At 52.6% G+C, this 25,315-nt stretch overlaps 1 protein-coding gene across 4 annotated transcripts; it reads right to left on the minus strand.

The window, feature by feature from the left end:
* Positions 1–1,969: 1,969 nt before the first annotated feature.
* IRF8 (interferon regulatory factor 8) lies at positions 1,970–24,286 on the minus strand. Of its 4 annotated transcripts, none has more exons than XM_057535101.1 (9): positions 24,224–24,286; positions 20,489–20,663; positions 14,912–15,095; positions 12,367–12,455; positions 10,916–11,021; positions 9,775–9,822; positions 4,946–5,332; positions 4,173–4,288; positions 1,970–3,632 (listed from the first exon to the last, which is right to left on the minus strand). In XM_057535101.1, the coding sequence occupies exons 2-9, from the start codon at positions 20,660–20,662 to the stop codon at positions 3,456–3,458; spliced, it is 1,281 nt and encodes a 426-aa protein (XP_057391084.1). In that variant the 5' UTR covers position 20,663; positions 24,224–24,286; the 3' UTR covers positions 1,970–3,455. The 4 variants fall into 4 exon arrangements, with proteins under 4 accessions (XP_057391084.1, XP_057391083.1, XP_057391082.1 ...); XM_057535100.1 differs by having other exon boundaries at positions 9,775–9,825; XM_057535099.1 differs by lacking the exon at positions 24,224–24,286 and adding an exon at positions 19,553–19,806 and having other exon boundaries at positions 20,489–20,566.
* Positions 24,287–25,315: the final 1,029 nt, after the last annotated feature.

Below are 25,315 nucleotides of genomic sequence, written 5' to 3' on the forward strand. Positions count from 1 at the left end.
ATTCCCCATATAAGTGATCTCATATGGTAAATAGTTGTCTTTCTCTAACTTCACTTAGTGTGATAATCTCTAGGTCCAGCCATGTTGCTGCAAATGGCATTCATTCTTTTTTATGGCTGTGTTCCATTGTATGTATGTACCACACCTTCTTTATCCGTTCCTCTGTCGCTAGACGCTTAGGTTGCTTCCATGTCTTGGCTATTGTAAATAGTGCTGCAGTGAACATCGGGGGGTGCATGTATCTTTTTGAATTATAGTTTTGTCTGGATGTATGTGCAGGAGTGGGATTGTTGGGTCATATGGTAGTTCTATTTTTAGTTTTTTACGCAACCTCCATTCTGTTCTCCATAGTGGCTACACCAATTCACATTCCCACCAACAGTGTAGGAGGTTTCCCTTTTCTCCACACCCTCTCCAGCATTTATTGTTTGTGGACTTTTTAACGATGGCCATTCTGACTGGTGTGAGGTGGTGACTCATTGTAGTTTTGATTTGCATCTAATAATTAGTGATGTTGAGCATCTTTTCATGTGCCTTTTGGCCATCTGTATGTCTTCTTTAGGGAAATGTCTATTTAGATCTTCTGCCCATTTTTTTATTGGGATTTTGTTGTTGTTTTTCTGATATCGAGCTGCATGAGCTGTTTGTATATTTTGGAGATTAATCTCTCGTCGGTCACTTTGTTTGCAAATATTTTCTCCCATTTTCTGGGTTGTCTTTTCACTTTGTCTATGGTTTCCTTTGCTGTGCAAAAGCTTTTAAGTTTAATTAGGTCCCATTTATTTTTGTTTTTATTTTCATTAGGAGGTGGATCAAAAAAGATATTCTGTGATTTATAACAGAGTGTGTTATGCCTGTGTTTTCCTCTAAGAGTTTTAGACTATCCAGTCTTACGTTTTAGGTCTTTAGAGTTTATTTTTGTGTATGGTGTTAGAGTGTTCTAATTTCCTTCTCTTACATGCAGTTGTCCAGTTTCCCCAGCACCACTTTTTTTTTTTTAGCAATTGATTGATTGATTTTAACCACTTATTGAAGAGACTGTATTTTCTCCATTGTATATTCTTGCTGTCTTTGTCATAGATTAGTTGATCATAGGTGCGTGGTTTTATCTATGGACTCTGTATACTATTCCATTGATCTGTATTTCTGTTTTTGTGCCAGTACCATACTGATTTGATTACTGTTGCTTTGTAGTACAGTCTGAAGTCAGGAAGCCAGATTCCTCCAGCTCTGTTTCTCTTTCTTAAGATTGCTTTGGCTGTTCGGGGTCTTTTGTGTTTCCATACAAATTTTAAAATTTTTTGTTCTAGTTCTGTGAAAAATGCCATTGGTATCAAGTGCTTTGTAATAACGAAAGTGATTTTAAGTGGTTGTAGAGATATGTCATCCTGCACATTGGAAGGTTAGTGCGATATTGTGAAACCAGAAAGCCAAGCAAGCCATTGTTTTCAGGCTCCTAGCTGGCTTTTGATTAGTATCATGATTGAGGGAAAACATGTGGATGTTTTTTGGGGAGTAGATGCATGTTATTTGCTAGTAAATAGGGTAAGTTCTTCCAGGGCTAAAACTGGGTCTTTCTGTTGGAATCCCAGTATGTTGAAAGGTAGAATTTGGTGTGCAGTGGGGTCATTTTTTTTTTTAATTTTATGTGTATTTTACCACAATTTTTTTAAATTTTATTTTAATTTTATTGAAGTATAGTTGATTTAGTGTTCTAATTTCCACTGTACAGCACAGCAATTCAATTATATATTTTTTTTCATATTTTTCTCCATTATGGTTTATCAATCACAGGATTTTGAATATAGTTCCCTGTGCTGTACAGTAGGATCTTGTTGTTTATCCATTCTATATATAATAGTTTCCACGCATTAATCCCAAACTCCCAATCCATCCCTCCCCCAGCCACCCCCTTGACAACCACAAGGTCTGTTCTCTGTGAATCTGTTTCTTTTTCAGATAGGTTCATTTGTGTTGTATCTTAGATGCCACATACAAGTGATACCATACGGTAGTTGTCTTTCTCTAACTTCACTTAGTGTGATAATCTCTGGGTCCAGCTATGTTGCTGCAAATGGCATTATTTCATTCTTTTTTACGGCTGAGTAGTGTTCCAGTGTATATACGTACCACACCTTCTTTGTCTGTTCCTCTGTTGATGGACATTTAGGTCATTTCCACGTGTTGGCTACTGTGAGTAGTGCTGCTATGAACATAGGGGTGCATGTAGCTTTTCGAATTATAGTTTTGACTGGATATATGCCCAGGAGTGGGACTGCTGGATCATACGGTAATTCTATTTTTAGTTTTTTAAGGAACCTCCATACTGTTCTCCATAGTGGCTGCACCAATTTACATTCCCTGCAGTTGGCAGTGTAGGAGGGTTCCCTTTTCTCCACACTGAGCGGGGTCATCTCTGACTGCAAGGAGCACTGGGGCTAGGGGACCAGCGTAGTGGTGAGAAGCTGACATATCTCACCCAGTGTTCCCCAGTGCACTCCAGCTGCCCTCCCGTGGTCCACATCGCTGGCCCACGGATGGGCTGAGTCAAAGCCACGATCGAACAGCTGGTGCCGTCCACAATTACTTTTTGAACTTGTGGTTTAGATCCTGCCCGCTTTATGAAAAAAAGGATTCAAGGCAGTTTACAATAGGACAATTAACTTAAAAAGGGCAATTAAAACTACAAATATTTTAAAAACAGGTCAAAACCATTTAGAACGAAGAAGAGAGAGGTATGTCAGATGATTTAATGACAGAAACGAAAAAACAAATTTAGCTCTAGGCTTCCTGGCAACAGAGGCCCAAAAGGAAAGTTTTCATTGTCTGAAGGTGAAAACACACCAGTTCACCTGGCAATGGAAATGCTCTCCTGGCACCAAATTCTAGGAAGACAGTGCGTTCTTCTAGAAACCCAAGAGTTTTGCTTTCACTTATTAAAGGAAGGCTGGTATCCAGGTGTCTTTAAATCTTATGAACATGCTTAAAAGAAGACACTTCACTGAATCAAGCATATGAAATCGTACCTCTATAGCTCTAACCAAAGTTAAAAACAAAATTGATCTTCTACTCCAGATTTCTGTTCTGGAAACAGCTATTTGCTAATAAAATTGAATGCCAGGTCTTTGGAAATACCAAGTATCTCCAAATACTGAAAGAATCATAGCAACTAATGGTAATTAGGGGAGAATGCAGGAAATAAATGTTTTAATCACAAGTTACAGTTACAGCCTCCAGAGCATTTGGTGCGAGTTTCGATGCTTACATCTGAAAGGTAGAAGTGGGGCACAGCTCTCTTTCCCTGTCAAGTACTCAGAGGACGCCCTTACTAAATGAAGAGCAGGGGAAAGCCTTCCACCCCAGGTCAGAGGGATCCACATCCTTAAATAATTACGACAGTAATTGTAATAATGAAATTCTAGATGTGGGCGGGGCAGGGTGCCCGAGACAGAGACTTAAACTGTGATCTGTTGGTTTTCTCTGAAAAAAGGTCTCTGGTGTGAGGCACAAATATCTGGAAACATGCGGAAGACCTGGTCTGGCGGGGGCTCCTCGGGAGCCTGCATCATGGAGCCGGCGCTGCAGCTCTTCCCAGCCTCTTCCACCAGCTGTCGAACGTAGAGCTGCTCGATCTGGAGGGACATGCACCACAAGGTCAGAGATGGAGGTGGGGAGTGAGGTGGGCCTCTCTGATTACCCGGCTCCAGAGCCATCCATCAGAACCTCCAGGCCTCCAATGAATGAGCGAGCAAGCAGTCTTCCTGCAAAGACTCCTATGTATACTCTCCCAGTAGCGCTCCAGTCTGGCGAGCCAGGGTCCAGAATTCCACCAATTAGAGTTCATTTCTTTGACTAGAGGAGTTAAACAAGGGCTGGCAAAGCCCTAATCTGTCAACTTAGACCTTAAGACAACTGAACAGGGGGACTCTTTCTGAAAAGGAGGTTTTGAGTTTTAAAATGAACTAAACAAAAGGAGTGGAAAAAAACGTGGACTGTGGGAGTCCTGGAACATGAGACGATAGTTCAGGGATGAAAAGAGTCTCCTTCCCACACCTGAAGCGCTCGTCCAGGCCTGCACACGGGTGGAGCCCCCCGGGCCCTGCTGCCTGGTCCCCAGCCAGACGTGCAGGCTGCAAGGTCTGGACACGAGCCCTGAAGCCGCCTGTTCTCACCTGCACGAGAATGAGCTTGGAGCGCAAGGGGGTCATATCTGGAAACTCCTCTCCGAAGCACAGCACCACCCTGCTGTCGGGAAGCCGGCTCTGGCTGTTGTAGAACTGCTGCAGCTCTGGAGGGACACCAGCGCAGGGGAAGGTGTTTGCGAATCCTGGCCTTGCGACCCCCTTGGCCAGGTGGACTCGGGGCTTTCGCACCTGAGCTCGTCCCCCTTCGCAGGGCCCCTTCTCCAGAAAGCCCCCGGGAGTTCTCTGGCCAGTAGCCTCAGGGGACCAGAGTGACTGATTTCACACGTCCCGACCTTCCAGGAGGAACTCCCGGGCGTGGGATCCTAGCCACACACCTCCCAGGATGACGGCAGCCTCGGGCAGCGCTCCTGTGCGGGCGTGCACAAGGTCACTATCTCAGGACGTGGACACGACTGTCCGGGGACCTTGCCAAGATGCAGATTCTGACCCCGCAGGCCCGAGCTGGGGCCTGAGACTCTGTGTCTGTAACCAGGGCCCGGGGACAGCCCACAACGACGTGGCAAGGCGCTAAGTTCCTTAATCCTCCAACAGCTGCGCAAGGAAAGAACCGCATAGGCGCCCCCTCTGCGGGCACCCCCTCCAGACGCCGGGAGTCAGGCAGGGAGGGGCCTGGGTGGCTCGGGGAGAACGGGCAGGGCAGGGTTCAAACGCAGGGCCGCCCCGCTGCCCCCTGGCTGGGGCCTCTCCTCCGCGGGCCACCCCTGGACGCACAGGCGGGAGGGAGGCGGGTCGGGACTGACCTCGGAAGAACTGGCTGGTGTCGAAGACCTTGACCACCTCGTCGCGCTCCAGCTTGTTGGGGCCGCCCCTGCCCGCCGCGGCGTTGCCGCTGTAGAACACGCGGCCCTGGCACAGCCGCTTGACCAGCACGCCCTGCCGGCTGCTGTGCAGGAGGACGCCGCGCTCCAGGTGCCCGAACAGCTTCCGTGTCACCTGCCGCTGCCGCTCACTGGGGATGGCGTCGGCCGGCGGGAAGCGCACCAGCTCCAGGCCCTCGGGCCCACACAGCTTGCCGCCGGGCAGGCCGGGCTGGCCCAGGGACAGGCGGCAGCCCTCGGGGCACGTGGTGGTGGTCTGGCCCACCAGCTTGCCCCCGTAGTAGAAGCTGATGACCATCTGGGAGAAGGCTGTGGGGAGACGGGGTCAGGTCAGGGGCTGCGGGAGAAGGGGCCCCGGTCCCTTCTGTGCCAACATGGCTGGAGCCTGCCTTTCTCCCAAGGGGGGACGGCTTAACCCTGGGACTCCTCGGCATTCTGGGCAAGTTCACGGTTTTTATAAGCATGACTAAATACACAGAATCACTAAGGAAGCCAACGATTCAAAATAGTAAAAATTGCTGGAGTGTCCTCCCTCCTTCTGGGGATGGTCTCGTAACTGCTGTAATTTACAAGTCACGGTTGAGGGTAAACGATGTTGTGACAACTTAAATTCTTAGGAAAATAACTCCATCTCACAGGCCCTGCTCTACCACTATCTATCTATCTATCAATCATGTATACAACATACAATTTATACTAGATGTATAAACACATATATACACATGCACATATATGAATGTACATATATATGTACACACGCAAACACACGCAGTACTTCCTACGTTCATAATGGAAGGAAATGCTAGATTTGATTTCCAGGTTAGTGAAAAGAAAGATGTAATCTTTTTTCTGACAAATCCACAGTCGCCTTGGGGGTTCCCTGAATTTCCAATTAAGAATCTCTCCAAAACCTTTCATCCAAACCTGTTCTCAGGAAGAAGTCTGAAAAGTACTTAAATTAAGGCAATGTTTCCCAAAATGTGCCACACATAAGATGATTGGGGGGGGCGGGGGGAGACAGCATTAAATAAATGAAAAGATTATTCCATTTTCAATATTCTCTCCATCTCTGATCAAAGAAAGCCCTAGTTTGGTGCTGATGGACCCTTAATACGTAATTCTGACAACCTCCCTTTCAAACGAGGCAGAGCACTTGAGCCTCTGAGCCTTGGGGGGGGGGGGGGGTAATATAATGGCCAGAATTTCTGAACAGTGTGTCTGGTTTCCACTGACTTTGCTTTGGCCTCTGAGTTCCTACTTACAACAAGTGGCATTGGTTCCACCTTTACAGGCAATGATAGATGGTCCCCATTTAAATTAAACTTAAGTTTTTAAAAGTGAAACTTCGAGAAAAGTCAGACATTAATAATAGTCCAGGCGGCACCCAGGTATGAAAACCGACTGCGAAGGTGGGGCTCACGTGACTACTGTTTGTTTGGGAGCCTCTAAACTAAGGTGGGAGTGAAGACAACAGGGAGTCCAGGGACACCCCCAGCAGGACCTGCATCGTAATACCTTAAGCTACAAGAAGTACACGCACTACCAACGAGCTGGGTGAGTTCAGGGCACCTTCCGAGTGCCCGAGACCCGCCGAGGGCTGCCTCTGGCGCCACACGGGCTGTGAGTGGCCCACCTCCGTGGTGCCCCCGAGAGCTGTGCCGCGCCCCACCTGCCCCGCCGTCAGGGGCGGCCCTGCGAGCAGCCACCTGCCCGGCCGGGGTTAACATGCCGCGCACTCCTGATTCCTCGGACCCTCCCACTGGGCTCCGCTCAAACGGCGAGACGCCCTGCTCCATTTTCTCCCGCGTCGGAGTTCACTGGCGTTCCCGAATCATGCGGGGTTGTGGGTCGGGGCTTCAGGTGGTCCAGTCCAACTCGTTTCCTTGACATTTGGGGAAACTGAGGCCCGGGGGGGCTCAGCGGCACCCGCATCCCAGCCCACGTCTCGTCCCCCGCTCACCGCCCTCCCCACGTGCCGTGTCTGCACCACCTAACGCTCCGCGCTCCGCTCCCTACACTCCGGAGCAATTCTGACCTTTGTCCCAAATGAATGAAATGCTCCAGATTGACTCTGTCACCGCTCTGCCCCTCCGCCCTGTCATCGCCCAGGCCTTATCTCATGCCAGCGCCTCTCGGCCGTGTGAACGGCCGCTGCACAGGTGCTCCAGACAGGCCCAGGAGGGCTGTGCAAGCGGCCCCTGCTGAGGGGCGGCGCGGGCTGGGAAGGCCTGAGCAAGGACACACAGCCACTCCAGCCGAGCGGTGGAGGCCCCGGAGGAGAAGCGCCTCAGCCCGGCCACCGGCAACCCCATCCCGCGCCCGGGTTAGCCACTTGCCCACCGAGGACAGCCCTGCGGGGGGACAGTCTGACCACGGTGGCGGCTCAGCACAGATGCCAGGGGCACGGACTCTGGAGCCTGGCCACCTGGCGTGTGGCCCCAGCTGGGTGGCCCGGGCAGCGGCTCCACCACTCCGAGCCTCAGTCTCCCCATCAGCAAAGTGGAGACGACGGCCCCACGCCCCGGGCAGCTGTGAGAACTGTGCGAGCTCGCATTTGTGCCCGGCGCGTGTAAGCACCGTGTGAGTGACGGTTAAATAAACTGGGATGACAGGACAAAAGACGAGCTGCGTAGTTGTGTCCCATCCCTGGTCTCACAGCCGTACCTGGTGCTGAGCCCAGTGGTTGGGACCCATTAGCATACCGAGTCCTCACAGTGACCCCCTTGAGATGGAGACTATTCACAATTACACCATTTTCCAGGTAAGGGAACCGGGGCATAGACAAGTGAAGGCGCTCGCCCTGACGACGCGACTGCCAAGTTGGGGGCCTGGACCCAGCCCTCCCCAGCAGGCCAGCTCCATGCCTGCCACTCCTGCCACTCTGACAGTTCCAGACGATGCCCTTGAGCCTAGTCACTTCCACGACACAGTCGAGAACACACGCTGGCGGCCTGAGGCGTGTGTGGGTCCGCCAGCACAGTGGGGTGCTGTCAACACGTGTCTGTTGCCAGCGTCTTACATGGGATGTTTCACATAAAAATCCAGATCTCTGGTTTCTCTACAGTAAATGGGGAAAGCGAGGCTGGCTGGGTCTGCGGGTCCAAGGGCAGCGCAGTGGGCAAGGGTCTCCACTTTGCCACACTCCCTACCGCTCCCTGGCGCCTTTCACGTGTCCGCTTCACTCACTGCCTCCTGCCTGCAGGGTTAAGAACAGGGAACCCTTGACAGCTTATTCACCTAGTGGGATGTGTGTGAACGGAACAGAGGGACCAAAGTCCACAACTTCTACAAGAACGTTTTAGGACTTTCTCGGCATGAGGCAGTGGCTGTGAGTCTCCTCACACGCTGGGTGCTGAGAAGCTCTGGAACAACCCAGGAAACTTCCTCCCTAAGCTGTCTTTGCTCACCCAGATGCCGCAGCCCTGTGCCCAGCTACTCTTCTGCCCCCAGAAAGCATCAGTCAGCAGACTCCCCGGGCCACGGCCCCGTGACCCAGGCATAAACCGGTCTCAACAACAGGCTCGCACCAGATGCCTGGGTTTGAACCTTGCACCCCGCTTCCCAGCTGTGGGACCTCGGGCCAGCAATTTAACCTCAAAGCCTGTTTCCTCTTCTGTGAAGCCGGAGTTCTAACAGCCCCCAGCTCGCAGGGCTGCCGTGCAATGGATAAGAGCTCTGAGAACAGGAGGGTTGTTTTCTTTATAATCTTCTGGCCTGGGTGAGACCTGGCTCCACCCACCCCCCAAATACACCCATCCCGTGAGGGCCTTGGTCGAGACACTGCTCCCTGAGCCCCGTTTCCTCCGCTACACCAGGAGGCCCAAAGCCCGCAGCCCTAACGTCCTGTGGTCCATCTTGATGAGTCAAGCTGCTCACTTCTCACAGAACTGGGCAGCTACTGGGGAAGACACCGCCTTCCTCTGCCCTGAAGATGCCACCAATGAGCCTGAATGTAAATTCCAGAATCCCCGGCAAAACTAGACAACCATGTGGCACAGGCCACCTCTGCCTGCAAGGGCCAGGGGCACGGACGGAACGGACCAGCTCGGCGGCCCACAAGCTGCACGACCCAGCGTTTCTGAGCTTGTGCAGTGGGAACAGTAACGGCACCTGCCTAGAGGTGGTGCTGTAATGAGAGGAGGCCATGAAAGTCTCAGCACGGATCCTGGCGCCCAACCAGCACCATCTTCACCACCAGCACCACCACCGTCATCATCAACACCATCACCACTGTCGTCGTCATCACTGTTATTAGTAGCCTTATCGCTACAAGCCTGGGTGTGGGAGAGGGTATGTCAGTAAAGGAAACTGACCCCAGTAACACTGACCACTTACGTCCCTACCAGCACGTCGTAACAATACCCCGTTAGAACCTCACGGCCCCCTGCTGCGGTGGCTGTCACCACTGTCCCTACCTTACAGGGCAGGAGCCTTTAGTTCAGAATGGTTCAGCTCCTCCACCTGGGGTCGCACAGAGCGGGGCCTTGAGCGTGTCTGTGCCCACGCTCTTTCTCCTGCATAACTGCACCCAGAAAGAACTCTTTGGATCTGTCTGTTGGTCCAACCCAAAAAGAAGCTCAAGACCGCCACTTGCTCGCAAGCCAAACAGTGAGAAGGAGGAATCGGGCTCCCAACTTCCGACACCGGATCGCGCTCGCCCACAACCCTCGTGGGCCCCCACGGGTCCTGAGAGCGTTGTCTTCAAAGAGCTCGCCTGGCCCGCCCCCAGCCCGCCCCGCGCCCCTCCGTACCTGCGTGGTGCGCGTCGTAGGTGCTGTACCCTGGCACCAGCGGCAGGCCTGCTGGAGAGAGACAAAAGCAGCTTCAGACCCAGCCAGACCCCCAGCCGTGTGCGGGAACCCAGTCTCCTTAGGAGCCGCACGTGCGTGCTCCTGAGGCCCCGCCGCAGGCTTCCGCCGCGTTCAGGGTGCTCCCTCCCGGCACAGCGACCCTTGTTTCATAAAGCCAGACCTCAACCCGACCGGCGGGCAGGGGGCGGAGCCTTCCCCTGTGCTGTGGGATCTCTGATCGTGTGTCGGCGTGACGCCACGGGGCCACACTTCCTTCCCGCCCCAGGGCCTGCTGCTGGAATACCCCGGACGGCGGCCCCGCACCCAGGCCTTGCCCCGGAGGGGAGCCCGGAGCCCAGCCAGCGTTCCCGGTCGCGTTGCCGCAGCAGAGGGATTCGGGGCGACATCGTCCCCCAGCAGCCTGGCCAACTCTGAGGCCGCTAGGCCAGCTGTCACCTCCCGGTCTCCCACAGGGGACGGTGGGGCAAAGAGGCGAGGGAGGAGGCAAAGACGCTCGTGCCCCAGGAGGGAGGGTTGTTTCAAGGGGCGGGGGCATCAGAAGCTAAGAAAAGGGCGAAGGCCTCGCTTGTCCTCACGACCCTGGGGGCAGGTCCTGGTGTCTCCATTTTATAGTCAAGTAAACTGAGGCTCGAATAAGATATGCAACTTCCTGGCACGGGATTCGAATCCAGGGCTCCGAGCTCTCCCCATCTCAGATGCCCTCGGCTATCCTTGGCTCTCAGGGGTCCTCATGTCACAAGACTGTCCTAACGAACCTACAAGCCCCGCTGCATCTTCCCTCTGGTCTCCCGCCCCTCCGTCCGCCCTTCCCAGGAGCACAGCGGGGCGCGCCACCGCCTACGGGAAGGACACTGTGCCTCCAGGGGACAGTGGCAAGTGGGGCGCAAAGGCGTGGCCAGGCTGCGCCCTCGGGGCCAGAAGCCACGCCAGCTCTCTGGGCTCAGTCACCTTCAGGAAAATAGGGATCACGGTAGCCTCCCCGCCCACCCCACCCCAAGCAGAAAGGAGTGAAGGCCGGTAGCCATGGGAACACCTCTGGCCCCCCCAACCCCCCGCAGCGCGGGGGGGCCCCCGCCCTCACCTGCGCTGGGCTGCTGCATCCACCAGTCTGGGAGGAGCTGACTCCTGCAGGCCTCGGGCGGGGAGGGGCTCCTTTTGACCATCCCCATGTAATCGTCCACGGGAGGCTGGGGCAGGGGCGAGAGAGGAGAGCGGTGCTGTCACTGGGCTTCCAGACTTAACTAAAACCACGTTGTCATCTCTATCACACGAGATGAAGCAAAGTTTCACTCTGCATCTTCAAAGATCCAAGACAATAAATCCACCAGGCTGAGCGGTCAAACCACGAGACCGAATCACTAGCCTCGCGGGGCCCCCTCATGTGTTTACTGGCCTTTTACATGGAAGTGCCTATTGCAAAACCGAATGGCCAGGTCACCCAGCTGCCCTAACGCCCTGGGGAAGCACATGGTGACCTTAGACACAGTCTCCCGCGCTCCAGCCAATCTCACTCCACGCGCCACGTCTAGACTTTCCATCTCTGACCCAGTCCTTAAAGGAGGCTGGCAAACCCAACGAGAAAACTTTGGAGACCTGCTCTCGCTGGGATCCTCACGTGCCAACGCAAGTATCTCTCTTAGCTGAGTTGGCTGGAAAGCCTTGTATGGAAAACGGGACATCACTGGAAAGAAATGAAGCCAGGAATTCACTGGGTCTGCTGCCAGAGCCCACCCAGAGACTTAACAGCTGCCATCTGCAGGAAAGCCAGGCAGCCCAGAGGAGGCTACATCTTGTTATCTACATTCTCTCCCTCAAAGCACTCCAAAGGATTCTGTTATTGCCATGTGAGTGTTGAGAAGAATCTGTATAGCACCCACACCCCCTTTTGCAAGGCTGTGCGGAATAATTTTAGCTAGGCAATGTCGGCCTTGCAACATGCACAAAAACATAGCTATGAAGCTAAAGGTAGCTAAAATTAGTATTCAAAAACGCACGTGTTTTGCCTAAGGAGACCCCATTAAGCCTTCACTTATAGCCTATGAACTATGAGCTTGTGTACAATTCTAATAAGCCTGGTTGTATGGCTTTCCAACCCATCAAGGACTGAGAGCTGCATATTAGTAACCAGTGCGAGAGCTGTATGATAATCCGTATCATGACGACAACCCCAAGCAGCAAAGAACGTTTACTTTTTCACTACAGCCTGCCTAAAGAGGCAAGGGAATATACGGTACCATTCAAAATGTTTAAAATATGACAAGTTTAGAGCTTGAGGGAACTTCACTGCTGCAGAGCAGGCAGCTCGGCCCCAGCCCTCGGGATGAAGGACAGACTGTAAGCTGCAGGGGGCTGACCAGCGGGCCGAGGCTGGCCTCGCGAGGATGGCAGGTCCTCACGCCCCATCCCTGAGCGAGCGAGCGAGAGCCCGCGGCCCCGGATGCCTCGGCAGAACATTTGGGATGGCGCTGCTCTCCACCGAACACGCGCAGCTTCTGTCGGGGCCGGACCTCTGGAAACGCTGCCGCCACTCACCTCCTTGATCAGCTCGTCGATTTCGGAGCGACCGCACTCCATCTCTGTGGCTTCACTAATGCAGCCGGGAGCCACCACGCCTAATTTGCCTACGGAAAACCGGACAAGCGCATGACAACCAGCACTGAGGCATCACAACCATCATCAAGGCCACAGTCAGTGCTTTTTCTTAAGGCTAGGCTGAAGGAAACAGAAGCCAATGTGCATCTTCACTGGTTTGGGAAAGGCCTAGAAACCTTTTTCCCGCGCTGCTTCAGTCATCTGGTCAGCAGGCACAAGAGAAGTCGCCTGCTGCTGTGTCCAGCACTCAGAGGACCAAGGCAGCACTTTGGTCTCTTCCTTCTATTTGCTGAGATCTAAGATGAACTCACATCAGATCTACTCTACACCCGACAGAGGTTAGAGTTACAAGCTAGGGCATCTGACACGCAAAGATTTCCCGACAAAATGCGTTTGCAGGTTGGAGTCTTTTTTTTAAAGTTAATGGGCAGGAAATCTCATTTTGGCCTTTCCCAACAGACATGTGTGCATCTGCGCACACACGTGGCGCACCATAAAGGCTCGCGGATGCCCAGGCTGGAACCCGCCTGCGGCAGGAGCCGTCTAAAGGCACACGAGCGTTCCCACGACAAGCACTCTGGACTGGCTAGTTTCTTCCCCCCTCTCAGGCCTCTTCCCCAGCCAGAAACTCACCTCATTACATTTATCCATGTGAGATGTATTATGACCAACAAACACTCATTTGCTGGAATTCATCGGTCCCAATCATCTGTAGAACTGACCCACTGTTTCATCCGGACTGAATATTGATTTGATTTTGATTTGAAAAAACCACTCAGAAGCTGCTGATGGGGGCAGCAGGGGGCAGGTGGGGCACCCCCAGAGTAGCCAGCAAACCACTGAGGTACAGAGGAGAGTGCGCCCACCTAGACATTATGCAAATGCGAAGCTTCTCTGCCCCCTGAGAACCGCTGCTTCTGTAAATCCACCCCTGCAGGCGATGCTGGCTGCGCCCCGAGCTATAAACAAGCCAGGGTCACCTGCCCGTTCAAGCTTGGCTGACCCTGTGGGTGGGAGGATTAAGAGAAACTTCTCTATTCCTTCAAGTCACAATTTATTATACTTTGTGATGATGAAAAATTTATCCCAAACTGGAAGTCAGATGGCAATAGAGCACCCCAGAGTATTAGCTAAGAGGTGTCCCCCGAAGGGCCATCTGATTCTCCATGGGGAAGGTCAGTTTGTTTGACTTCCTACTGATTATCCATTAGGGTTCAGACTCAGTAGAGTAAGGTATTAATTCACAGACAACTAAGCTACAAATTATCACTAGAGAAGATCACCCCCAACCATGGTTGTGTTGCCCGGGCAGGACACTCACAGGTTCGGCTCAGCCTTCTGCCTTTCACCGACCGTGCGCACCTGCACTGCATGTTCTGTGAAGCAATCTTAGACGACGGCACGCTGGTGCCCTCGTTAATGAGTTAGACAACTCTCCGACCCAGGCTCACCATTTATTTCTGAGAGTCACGATTTTAACTTTTTAAAAATTACGTACCAACATTTTCAACCTCCCTGCAGTGGGAAGAGCCCCCTCAGAAACTCAGAATTCCTGCCCAGCCCTAGGTAGTTTTCAAGGGTTCTATTTTCTTCCCAGCATTACTGGAGGACTGACTAAGCGGCTAGGGAGGAAAGGATGCTGTGCCAAGATTCTAACTGCTACATCAAATGGCTAAGAAAGTCAACCTGTTGAAAGAATGTTTTTAACTAGGGGTGGTAATTAGGTTTCATCTCCTGGGCCAGCTCTAATCTGTAGCAGCTGCAGAGCACAGCACTTTGAAAACGCCTGAGGCCAGATCTGAGCTCAACACATCCTGATCGATTAGTGAAGTCTGACCAGAGCAGAGTGTGGACATTAGGGCGGGGGGGCGATGTCAGGCAGGTTTTTGCTATTCTGCTTTAATCTCCTCACAACTGCTTTCCTGGGATTTTACAGCGGGAGGAGACTTCAGGAATTATCACATCTGGGGGTTCCCAAACAACGGCCAGGATCTAGTATCTAGAAGCATATCCGACCTCCAGCAATGAAGCCAACAGCGCTCCATCTGCAAGTTCATTCAGGAACTCTGCCCTCAACCCCTATCAGCCATCCCTGCTTTGTCCGCCTTATTTTCTCCTGGCCTGCTCTGCAAGCTGCTAGAAAACAAAAGGAATCCCTCATCGGCACTGTTCGGGGAGGCTTGCTCCCGTCCAAGCCCGTGGCTGCGCCCCAGGGAGGCCCCAGCACTCGCTCCTGGTCCAACAGGCAGCGAGCAGCAGTGCCAGCTGCCACCCCGTCTCCCGCCCCTTCCTCCCGTCCGCTGCCTCTCAACTGGAAGCTGCCACAGTCAGCAGATGGTGGGTGAGGTCAGCGGAAGGAGACCTCAACCTCTGCTGACGTAAAGGAGAGAACTATCTGTTTAGCTGGACCCCGTGGGCAGCGACTCGAACCCCAGACCCAGGTGGCCTCCGTTGGGCCGAGTGCCCATAAAGAAAGGATACTTACATTTTTGCTCCTCCTCGGGGACGATTCGGTAAACTTTATACGGTTCAGAAATGTCCAGCTGGGACCGGTCTGTCACTTCCTCAAAATCCGGGCTCTTGTTCAAAGCACAGCGTAACCTCGTCTTCCATGTGGCCGGCTCGGCCTTGTCCCCTTCCTTAAACTTCCCTTTAAAAACGGCCCAGGCCTGAAGGAAGAGAAGAAAACCCATGAAGTACCCAGCTGGCCCCAGGGCCACGGGCAGGACCTGCTCTGCTGGCCCTCCTGAAGGTCCTCAGTCCAGGATTTCAGGGCTCAGAGACCCCAAGCAGACCACTTCCTCTGACAGAAGTGAAAAGACCCAGGTCAGGGGGAGGGCGTTCCGGAACTCGAACCCAGGCCCAAGGGGACACACACACACACACACACACACACACACACACACACACACGTGTGTCTTGGCTCTGCCCCCTGCAAATCCTCCCCTGGACCAGAGGGCCGGGAGGAGCCCGAGGTCAAGTAGCACAAAGAGGAAGCTTCACATGGTTTCACTAGAATGTTCAAAACAAAGGGCAATTTGTTGCTTTTTCAAATCAACCTCTAGCTAAAATTTAGCGTGAAAAAGGAACATTTGCAAAAAAGTCTGAATGCGGTCATCCACTGCCCTGCTACTTTTAACAGCAATTTTGTTTTGCATTTTGGCGTTTATTCTAACCTTCCCCACCCCCTTCTCCCCTACCGCTCCCCAGGGTACTGTTTAAAATGCAAAGAAATGTTTTCCCTCTCTGTGGGTTTTTTTACAGCTCCATTTTCTGACCTCTCCAAACCTTAGAATCTGAACTAGGACCAGAAATTCAAAGCTGGAAACTTTAAGTCAAAATGTAAAATGGGGCAGTATTTAAAAAAAAAAAAAAAATTAAAAACGTGGATGGGCACAGTTTTTAGATTTCAAAATTGGAATACAGACACACCAATCAGGAGGTCACTACTGTCAGGTGAAAATAACGTTTGGTGTCAGGCAAAATCAGACATGTCTTCCAGCCTAAAATAATAGGAGATCTGGAGGGAATTCTCAACCCTCACCCAGGAAAATGAAATTCTAAGAGCTGACTTTCCCAAGGTGACCCAGTCTGGGATTAAAAACCAGCTGTTCTGACTTCCAACCCAAGGAATTTCTACTTCAGCAAGCAGCAGGCAGGTGTTCCCAAGCTTAATGCATGTACCGATCCCCTGGGAAGCTCGTTAAGATAGGGATTCCTGGGCCCTGCCCCTCAAGAGTCTCCTTGGGTACCTGTGGGTTAGGTCTGGGAACCCGTATCTTTAGCCAACATCCCAGTGATTCTGACTTAGGTGGCCAGGAACTCCATAACACCCTGAGTCAGATTCCCATTTAAAATAGTTCTGGTAGGGCTTCCCTGGTGGTGCAGTGGTTAAGAATCCACCTGCCAATGCAGGGGACACAGGTACGAGCCCTGGTCCGGGAAGATCCCACATGCCGCAGAGCAACTAAGCCCGTGCTCCACAGCTACTGAGCCTGCGCTCTAGAGCCCGTGAGCCACAACTACTGAAGCCCGCGTGCCACAACTACTGAAGCCCGCATGCCTAGAGCCTGTGCTCCGCAACAAGAGAAGCCACCGCAATGAGAAGCCCACGCACCGCAACGAAGAGTAGCCCCCGCTCGCCTCAACTAGAGAAAGGCCGCGCGCAGCAACGAAGACCCAACGCAGCCAAATAAATAAATAAATAAAATTTATAAAATCGGCCTGGCTTGTTCCCCTGATGGACGACAAGTTCAGTGCCTGTAGCATCCCCTCTCCCCGCTGTGACACCCAGAACATCTCCAGCCACTACCAAGTGTCCCCTAAGGAAGTACTATCATGACTCACACACACCCTCATTTGAGAACCACTGAGCTGGTAATCCGCGTTACCAATGGGCCTGGAAGAGCGTGGATTTGGGGGCCATGTTAGGCCAGCTGTGGTGTATCCAGAGCTGCACAGCCCACGGGGCACTGCTGTGGGCACCCGTCCATTCAAAGCTCACGCTCACCCCACCAGGAAAGCCAGACCCAAAGAGCAAAGCAGGGCCCCGCGGTCAGGACGTGCACCGGGCTGCATCGGGCGCCCCACCGCCAGCCTGCCCTGAGCCCTTGCCGGGCTCTCTGGCCGGCTCGCAAATACCAGCTTACCTGGGTGATCTCTCAGGACTCTTCAAGAGCAAATGCTAGAGAGAACAGAGTGACCTGAGGCCCATCAGCAGCCACGCAGCGGCTCAGAGTACACCGGAACCTACGTCTCCCCTGTCCGTGTGCTGCTCTGTGCTCGTCAGCAGCCAGCGTTAAACCCGGGACCACCGGCTCTTCCCCATTTAACATTATTGTCTCATAGAGAACAGATTTGTGGTTGCCAAGGGGGAGGGATGATTGGGAGTTTGGGATTAGCAGATGCAAACTATTAAATACAGAATGGATAAGAAACAAGGCCCTACTGTAGAGCACAGGGAACTATGTTCAATTTCCTGTGATAAACCAGAAGGGAAAAGAATATAAAAATATATATATATGTATAACTGAGTCACTTTGCTGTGCAGCAGAAATTAACACAACATTGTAAGTCAACTACACTTCAATAAAATTTAAAAACAACAGAAAACAAAAAACATTACTGTCTCATTTTGTGCTTTAAAAGTCAAATGCGATTTTTTTCCTCGAAGGCCTACTGAATTTGAAATATCTGCTACTAAGTAAGTTCTAATTTATTCAGGCCTGTCACAAAGCCTGGTCAATGGCAGAACAATTAACGAGTCATAACCCTCAGTTAACTAGATCTTCCCCCTCAACTTTATGAAAAGGAGGCAAAATACTTTTTTAAGAATAAATATGAGCTGATATCAGGGCCTCATCAGTACAGTCAGGGATAATACAAAATGAACTGATGTCTTTTTCAATCTCCTGTCTCTGGTCCTCACCACGAAGCTGACCTCGCAATGACACCTGCAGACAATGAAGGATTCTCTGGTATAAGTGGCTTCTTACGATCCCTGACTAGGGCAGGAAAGCAGGCTCGTTTTTATTTTTTCTCTTAACTCATAAATTTTTGAAAGGTTTTCTTTGAATGTTTGAAACAAAAGGTTCTCTACTTAAACAGAAAATCCTCAAGATGGCTCAAGGCCTGACTGTTGGCTTCTTCCAACAGCAGAGCTCTGTTGGTGGACATGGCAGAGACGTACCCCTTGGTGGATGGAAGTGAGCACCACGTGGGGACGGGCCAGACGGGTCCTTCCACCATGTGCGTGTCCACCAGCCCAGGCTGTCGCCCTTCGGGTGGCCGCCCAGCTCTGGGTGGGCGCCCGGTCTCCCTCCCGCCCCCATTCCTGCCGAGATTGTAGACTCATTTCAGATTGCCACACTGAGGGACTGCGTAATCAACGGAAACATTGGGAATCTTGCACATTTTTCTCAACGCTGTTGAAACGGCCATGAAGAACATTGCATAAGATGTATAAATCTGGGGCTCTATTTCATTACCCCCCAGAGCAGAGCGGGAGCACGGTGAACGGAGAGGCCTGCATCTCCGCCGGCAAGCCACAAGCGGGGCCGTACAGCCACTGGTCCCGCCCCCAGCCCCCTCCTGAAGCAGTTTTACTGATGGTCAGCCTCCAACTGTGCCCTCAGCACCCCCACGCCTCCGCTTCAATCTGTTCATCCTGGCCACGGTCCGCTCCTAGCAGGGTTCTCAGTGGGGAGGGGGCATCTGGCAACGTCAGGGGCATTTCTGGTTGTCACAGTGGGGCAGAGGGTGCTACCGGCATCTAGAAGGTCAAGGCCAGGATGATGCTAACATCCTCTGAGGTGCACAAGACGGATCCACACAAGGAACAATCTGGCCCCAGGTGGCGGAGCCCTGGCTTACAGCCATCTGTGATCTAGAATTCCCAATCGACTGGCTGCACCTTGGGCAATATTAAAATTTAGATGGAGCCATTCCCAAGAGAAATTCACCGTGATGCCAAAGGCAAAAAGCTTCTCCGAGAGAGGAATCCACGATGCCACCAAGGAGGAGAAAGGAGGCATGAGCAGTGCCCAGGCTCCCGACCTGGGGTCCCTGAAGGGAAGAAACCTGCCGGATGAATGTCCAGGCCACGAGGGCCCCCTTGAAGGTGAACGCAGAACGTCCGCACGCGCCCACTTTTCTTGGAGGGGCAGGCAACTGGCATCAGATTGTCAAAGAGCTCTGTGACCCGGGTTACACAGTAACAGAAGTGCTAAGACGTGCAGCCCCCCTGCAAACACCAGGCAGAGACGTGAAGGACTGAAATGCCTCATGAGCCAGCTTTGACCTATCAGTGCTCTGCTCTGGGGCCAAGGTATAATCTCTGTCATTTTGGTTGTGTCGGGGACAGTCATCCCGGCTAAGGGTCCAATGCTGCGCTGGGGTCCTGCAGGCCTTTGCTCCCCTCACTCATGCGTGCCTGGGGTCTGGCTCTGCCCGCCCCCCACCCTGCTCAGCCTCCTGGCTCCTCCCCACACTCACTCACTCTCCCCCCCCCGGACTCTGGCCCCCAGATGCCCACACAACAAGCACATATGGCAGCAGTTTGCAACCCAGATTCTGAGTCGGATCACCTCTGACATGTCTGTTTGCAAACATGGAGGCCTGGGCTCACCTTGGACCTAGGGCTCCAAATCTCCCAAGGGGTGGAGCCCGCACTTCTGTGGCCCTGATGACCAGTGGGGGATCCTGATGAGCCGGCTGGGCTGCAGAGCTGGGATGCCCTGGCTCTTCTGCCTGAATCTAGGTGATGGGTACGGCTAGGGGTTGGGAGCCTGGGCTCACGGCTGGGATGCCTGGGTTCAAACACTGCCTCCATCATCCAAGAGCTGGGAGATCTTGGACAAGTCACTTCTCCTCTTGGAGCCTCTACAGAACAAGGACAGGAACGGCACCTACTGCATAGGATTGTGTGGGAGGAAAACAAATAAAACACGTGGGGCTGGGCCTAGCACAGAGCAAACTCTCAGTCAGCGCTGCTGTCTCAGTGCACGTGGTGGAACTACACAGCAGCTCGCTCCATGCTTGGGGTACTGATGATTCTCAAGGGAAGTGGGCTAGTTTTAGACACCGGCTGCAGGTTCAGGACACCCACATGACCTGGCCCCAGAAGTGATGACAGATGGTGTCTCTCTCATCCGAGCTGACCCTACACTGCCAAGCAGAAGTAGCAACTCTGAAAGAATGAAGAATTAAACCTTTCCTAGAATTCTAAATGGAATTTAGGGGGCAGCCCGGGGGAAAAGGTCTCAGTCTAAAAGAAGTATCTTCTCTCTGTGTTTGCCAGTCCTCATGCAAAAGAAATGGTAGCGCAAGGGAAGAAAGTGCCCTCGGTTTCCCTCATCGGAAAATGCCAACAATATACAACTAACCTGGAATGGGGTTAAATCGTATAACAGGTGTAAAATCACCTACTATATTTTTTGAGACACATTCAGCACTCATTTGTTTTAAGAAAAATTGGATTAACTTTCAAGCAAATAAGAAAGACAGCAATCACTCCACAGCTCCCCCAGGAGCTCACGAGGTGGCAGGGAGGCCAAGCCACTACCTTGAAGATGGAGGCGTCCACTTCCTGGTTGTAATCCTGTTTGCCAGCGTGTTTCCAAGGGATCCGGAACATGCTCTTCTCGTCGTTCTCCCAGATCAACCCTGGGTACATGGTGCTATCGATCTGCTCAATCAGCCACTGCCGCAGCCGCCGGCCGCCGTTGCGGTCACACATCCTTGGAAAGAGAAAACATAGCCTGTGAAATTACAAACACTGTCTAATTACTCACAGCACCCCAGGTACTCAACAGCCAAGAACTGCTAACAGGAAAATCAGAGGATCACAACACAGGTGCCGGCTTGGGGGAAACCCACGGATCCAGGAACTCTGGGCCACCTGCTGTGAGAAGACAATGCCGGCTTCCAGGACCTCCAACCCTGAATGGAAACTGAAAGCTCACTGGGAAATCTGCAGCTGTGCGTCACAGATGTGGCCCCAACTAAGGCTCTGGCTGTGCTCTTTCCAGCTCTCACCCCCTGTTCTGTTTCACGCAAACACAGCCGCATCTGAGAGCGTCACTCATCGTTCCATTTTTAGCAGGAGATGGGGGAAATCACTTTCACCTTTCCAGGTGCCCTCAATGAGCAGTCGATTGCTCTGAGAGCCAATTCCATGACTCAATGCCCCACTGGACCAGCATGCACGAGCAAATATGACATTTGTGCTCTCCGAGAAACAAGAAATCCTCAAGGCTATCCCTTCTAGATTGCCCCTTCACAGCTGCTTTGGGAATGGGACCAAGCTGGGGTCCCATTCAAGTCTCACCATCTCTCAGCCGGGTGAGCCTGGATCGTCATTTAACCTCGGAGTGTCAGCTACGCTGGCTGACACACCAGGATAACTGCAGATACCGGGCGTTGTCATGGTGAGGACTCAGACGACACGTATAGAGCACCTCACACACTGCCTGGACCTGAGAAGATTCTCTTTAAATAACACATGTTGTTACTACTGTCCCAACTTGCCTCCTCAGGAACTCTTATGACCAACTGGGAGATAGAGGACAAGAGTGAGGAAAACAACTGCAGTGACAGAACAGAGCAAAGCTAGCCTCTCCCAGAATGCACCAGAATCTGGGGGCCTCACCACCCCGGGCGCCCAAAGACACCCTTGGGAAGAATATTCTAGCCAGAGCAGACAGCTTTCCCAACAGCACACAGAAAGAGAGCACGACTGTACCGTATCGACTCACAGCCCACGTTTACAAGAACAGGGTGGAAATCCCCTAGGCGGTTGGACAGACGCCCACCCAAAAAAAAACAGCATTTCAATTCTTCCGATTAAAATGTGACCTCTTCGGGCCAACAAATTTGAAACAATCAGCAGTGACAAGACATAACATCCCTAAGAACATGGTCACGTCCAGAGCCATCCTGGTCCATAAAGCAAAAAGTGTGTGTGTGTTTTGGACACTCCAGCCACCCCGCAGATGGCTATGCGGTCGGAGAAGGGGTCCAGGTCCCAGGTAGGAGGAGGTGAGGGCCCATGAGCGCCACCTGTAACTTTTTCATCCAATTAACTCCAGTTGCCCGTTTGTGGATTCAAAAGGAGTGAAGCGTGTGAAACGGGAACCGGACTTCGATTTGGAAACTGTAGACCCCAGCGAAGGCTTTTCTCTAACTAGACCTTGGGAAAGTCACTTGACCATCTCTCTGAGGCTCTCCTCATCGGCAAAGTGCATGGATCTCAAAGTCCCAGAATTTGAAAACAGTCCCTCGTGTTTATAAACTGGAAGGGACAGATTTGGGAGGGACACCTGGTGAGAGAGATGAAACGACACCACCACGCACCCCAGAAAATAACTTAGCAGGGCAGAGATTCCCACAGGGCTTTCCTGGAGGAAAGATGGAGCATCTCCCCTCACTTGAGGAAGGAGCTGTGTGGAGGAGGGCCAAAGGGGCCAGAACACAAAAGAAGGCTGGTGTCTGCGGATCTGTCGATTAAATGAAATGTTCCCGCTCGTTAGCATTTTGCTCACCCCCTTAGTACAAAGTTCATAAACTGGAGTCCATGCTCCAGGAGCCTCCTGAAATAGAAAGCAAAGTTTTGTTTGTACGGGCATTTTGCTAGAAAGCGGGTCAACACCTTCTCATCAGGATTTCTAATGGATTCATAACCCCCAAACTGTTAAGAACGAATCTTGTGGTGATTTATAAGAAAAAGAAAAAAAAAAAAAGGTAAGAGAATGGCATTGAGAGGAAGAGTGAGTCACACAACATGAAAATATTCTAGAAATCATCTAATCCAGCCCCCGCTTCGTTCAAAAGACAAAAATCTGAGGCCCAGAGAGGCATCCCGACCCCCAAGGCCCCCAGCAGGATCTCATTTTACTCACCCTGCAGAGAAAAGCCACAGTTAAGTGAGAGGATCTCAGCATATGGACAGCTCACCTAAACTGTCACCGAAAGCCCCCCTCCAAGATTCTAAGTGGCGTTAAAAGCCTAAGATTCTTTTACAGTGTGATCCATAACAATTTACTGATCACTAACAAAATTCCACCAAATACAGAGCCAGGAAACGTTTATAAGCCCAGTCACATGTTTAAAACTTCCTCTTCCTCGATTTTTAGGTAATAATTCTCTTTATGGCCAAGTCCTATCTGGAGCTAATCTGCATCCCTATAAATCAGCCGGGGATCAGGCTTCCCAGGCAGGAGGTGATAAGAGGCTGCCCTGGGCCCACCCAACCCGGATTCCAGGAAGGGCCTGACAGGTGGTGCAGGTGCAGGACTCACCTTCCCCACGTCTCTCAGGGCGCCTGGTCATTCGCCCTGGACACCCATAAGACCAAAAGCACAAAAGCCATTTCTCCTTCTGGTCCCAATCTTGCTGAAATACCTAAACCTCTCCCAATTCTCTGGAGAAGAAACTGCCATAATCCAAAAGGACTGTCATTTAAGGGCTGGCTCCTAACTTGGCTTTCAAAAAAAGTGGGTTACATCCCGCATATGTTGGGGGGTAGTTTAAACTCTGGAAAATCCAGTCTCTAGTTTCCATTCACAAAGCACTTCACCGCCCTGGGTAAGGAGCACACCTCACCTTAGAAAAGTCTGCCCTTTGCCCTGGGGCTCATGTTACACCAAAATGCTCTTTTAGCTGTGAGCCCTAAGCAGACTTTCTTGACAGGAACGACCGGCCTATTATGGAAGCAAAAGACCTCCAACCGCACTCAGAAGTCTTACTTGTCATCGATCAGAATTTAAAAATCCAGCCCGCCCCGTCACAATCTAACCCCACCAGCGCGGCTGTACAAGGGGCAGTTTCACAGTTATGACTCCAGCCCTGTTCCAAGAGTAGGATTTGAGCGGGAAAGGAGAAGGTCTTACAACAAGGGGGTCAATATTTCCCTGCATTGTATGGGCCATTCTACAGTCTTCCATGCCAACCAGATTTTAAGAAAAACAAGATTATTTTAAAGCAACAGCCAATCTCTGGGAGCAGCCACACCTGGATGCTCGGTTCGGATTCAGGAGAAAACGAAGACAGAGAAAGCAGACCAAGACTGCACGGCCGCTGCGTCCACGCCAGCCGCCGTCCGCGCCCCCGGCCCGGGCTCCCAGCCCACCGCCTACCTGCGCCGCCTCCCGCCGTCCGCGCCCCAGGCCCCGGGCCCACCTGCGCCGCCCGCCGCCGCCCGCGCCCCAGGCCGACCTGCGCCGCCGCCCGCCGTCTGCGCCCCAGGCCCAGGACCCCCAGGCCGCCGCCCGCGCCCCCGGTGCTCCAGCCCGCCGCCCACCTGCGCCGCCGCCAGCCGTCGGCCGCCGCCCGCGTTCCCACGCCCGCCGCCGAGCTCCGGAGATGCGCCGCGGCCCCGGGCGCCCGCGCTAATTTAAGGCCGGGGGCGGGCCCGGCGCGCAGAGCGACGGCCGTGCCGGCCAATAGGTGCGGAAGGGCGGGAGGGGCCGCCCAATGGGAGCGGCGCGCCTGGCCCGCCTTCTTCGAAGCACTCGGCTTTCCGAGAAATCACTTTGCTCGGAGGCGTCGGCGGCCGAACGGTCCGCGAGTCTTCCGGGGTCCGCTCCGGGGGTCCCGGGAGTGTCCGCAGGAATTCCCGAGGGCCGCGGGGGCGTCCGTCGCCCCAGGTCAAGGTTAGGGCGGATGGTGGCTACCAGATGGCGTAAGTCAGGCCAGTTGGGGCTGAGGCAGGGGGTCAGATGGCGGAGGTCAGGGCTGTGGGGTGGATGGTGGGTGTCAGCTGGCCGAGGTCGGGGCCGAGGTGGAGGTCTGACAGCGCAGGTCAAGGCTGGGATGGTAAGGGCCCCGAGGTCGATGCTGCAGACGGCCAGGGGTCCCCTCAGTGTGGCCCCCGCGCCACCACCCAGGCCAGGTCAGGCTGTCATCTCTGCTAGTGTGGCCGAAGTTCCTGGAGCTGCTGTGGGCCAGCTGAAGGCGTGTCTGAAACCACTGCCCTCTGAACAAAGGAAATAAAAGCGGCAGTGTCTAGCTGTTAAGGCTAGAATGTCCAACTAGGGAAATTTTCATCATAAATTCTTTTCCCCAGAAAACATGGGTTGTGTTGAGAAGGGTCCCCTGTGTATCTGTGTCAGTGTCCAGCCTCTCCTGCATGTCAGCTGGCACTTATTGTAAACATGGGAGTGGAGTGGGGGAACAGAAATGAGAAAGAAAGTCCTGGAAATGAAGAAGACTTGCTTTTCCATGTTCTGTTCTGGGGTAGCCTTAGAATAGAGAAACGTGAGATTCTTCATTGACTTTTATGCCTAGTTGGTCAATCATACACAAGCAGCAGTGTGCATCGGGCCATTTTTTTCATTAGGCTTTTCAAGGACCTATGAAAAGGTTTGGGACTGAAAAAGAAATTTTATTAGGC

The sequence above is a fragment of the Balaenoptera acutorostrata genome, chromosome 19 (genome assembly GCF_949987535.1).
Source record: "Balaenoptera acutorostrata chromosome 19, mBalAcu1.1, whole genome shotgun sequence".
NCBI classification, from domain to species: Eukaryota; Metazoa; Chordata; class Mammalia; order Artiodactyla; family Balaenopteridae; genus Balaenoptera; species Balaenoptera acutorostrata.

Bases quoted from the DNA above. Each gene is read 5' to 3' on its own strand.
- IRF8 (XM_057535098.1), bottom strand. From the start codon at position 19,759: ATGATGGAGGCAGTGTTTGAACCCAGGCATCCCAGCCGTGAGCCCAGG. The intron at 15,096-19,552 runs GTGAGCCCAGGC...CTCTTCCTTCAG, and splicing joins TTTGGAGCCCTAGGTCCAAG to GCCTGGGCCGTTTTTAAAGG. The intron at 12,456-14,911 runs GTAAGTATCCTT...GGTTTTCCGTAG, and splicing joins CCCCGAGGAGGAGCAAAAAT to GCAAATTAGGCGTGGTGGCT.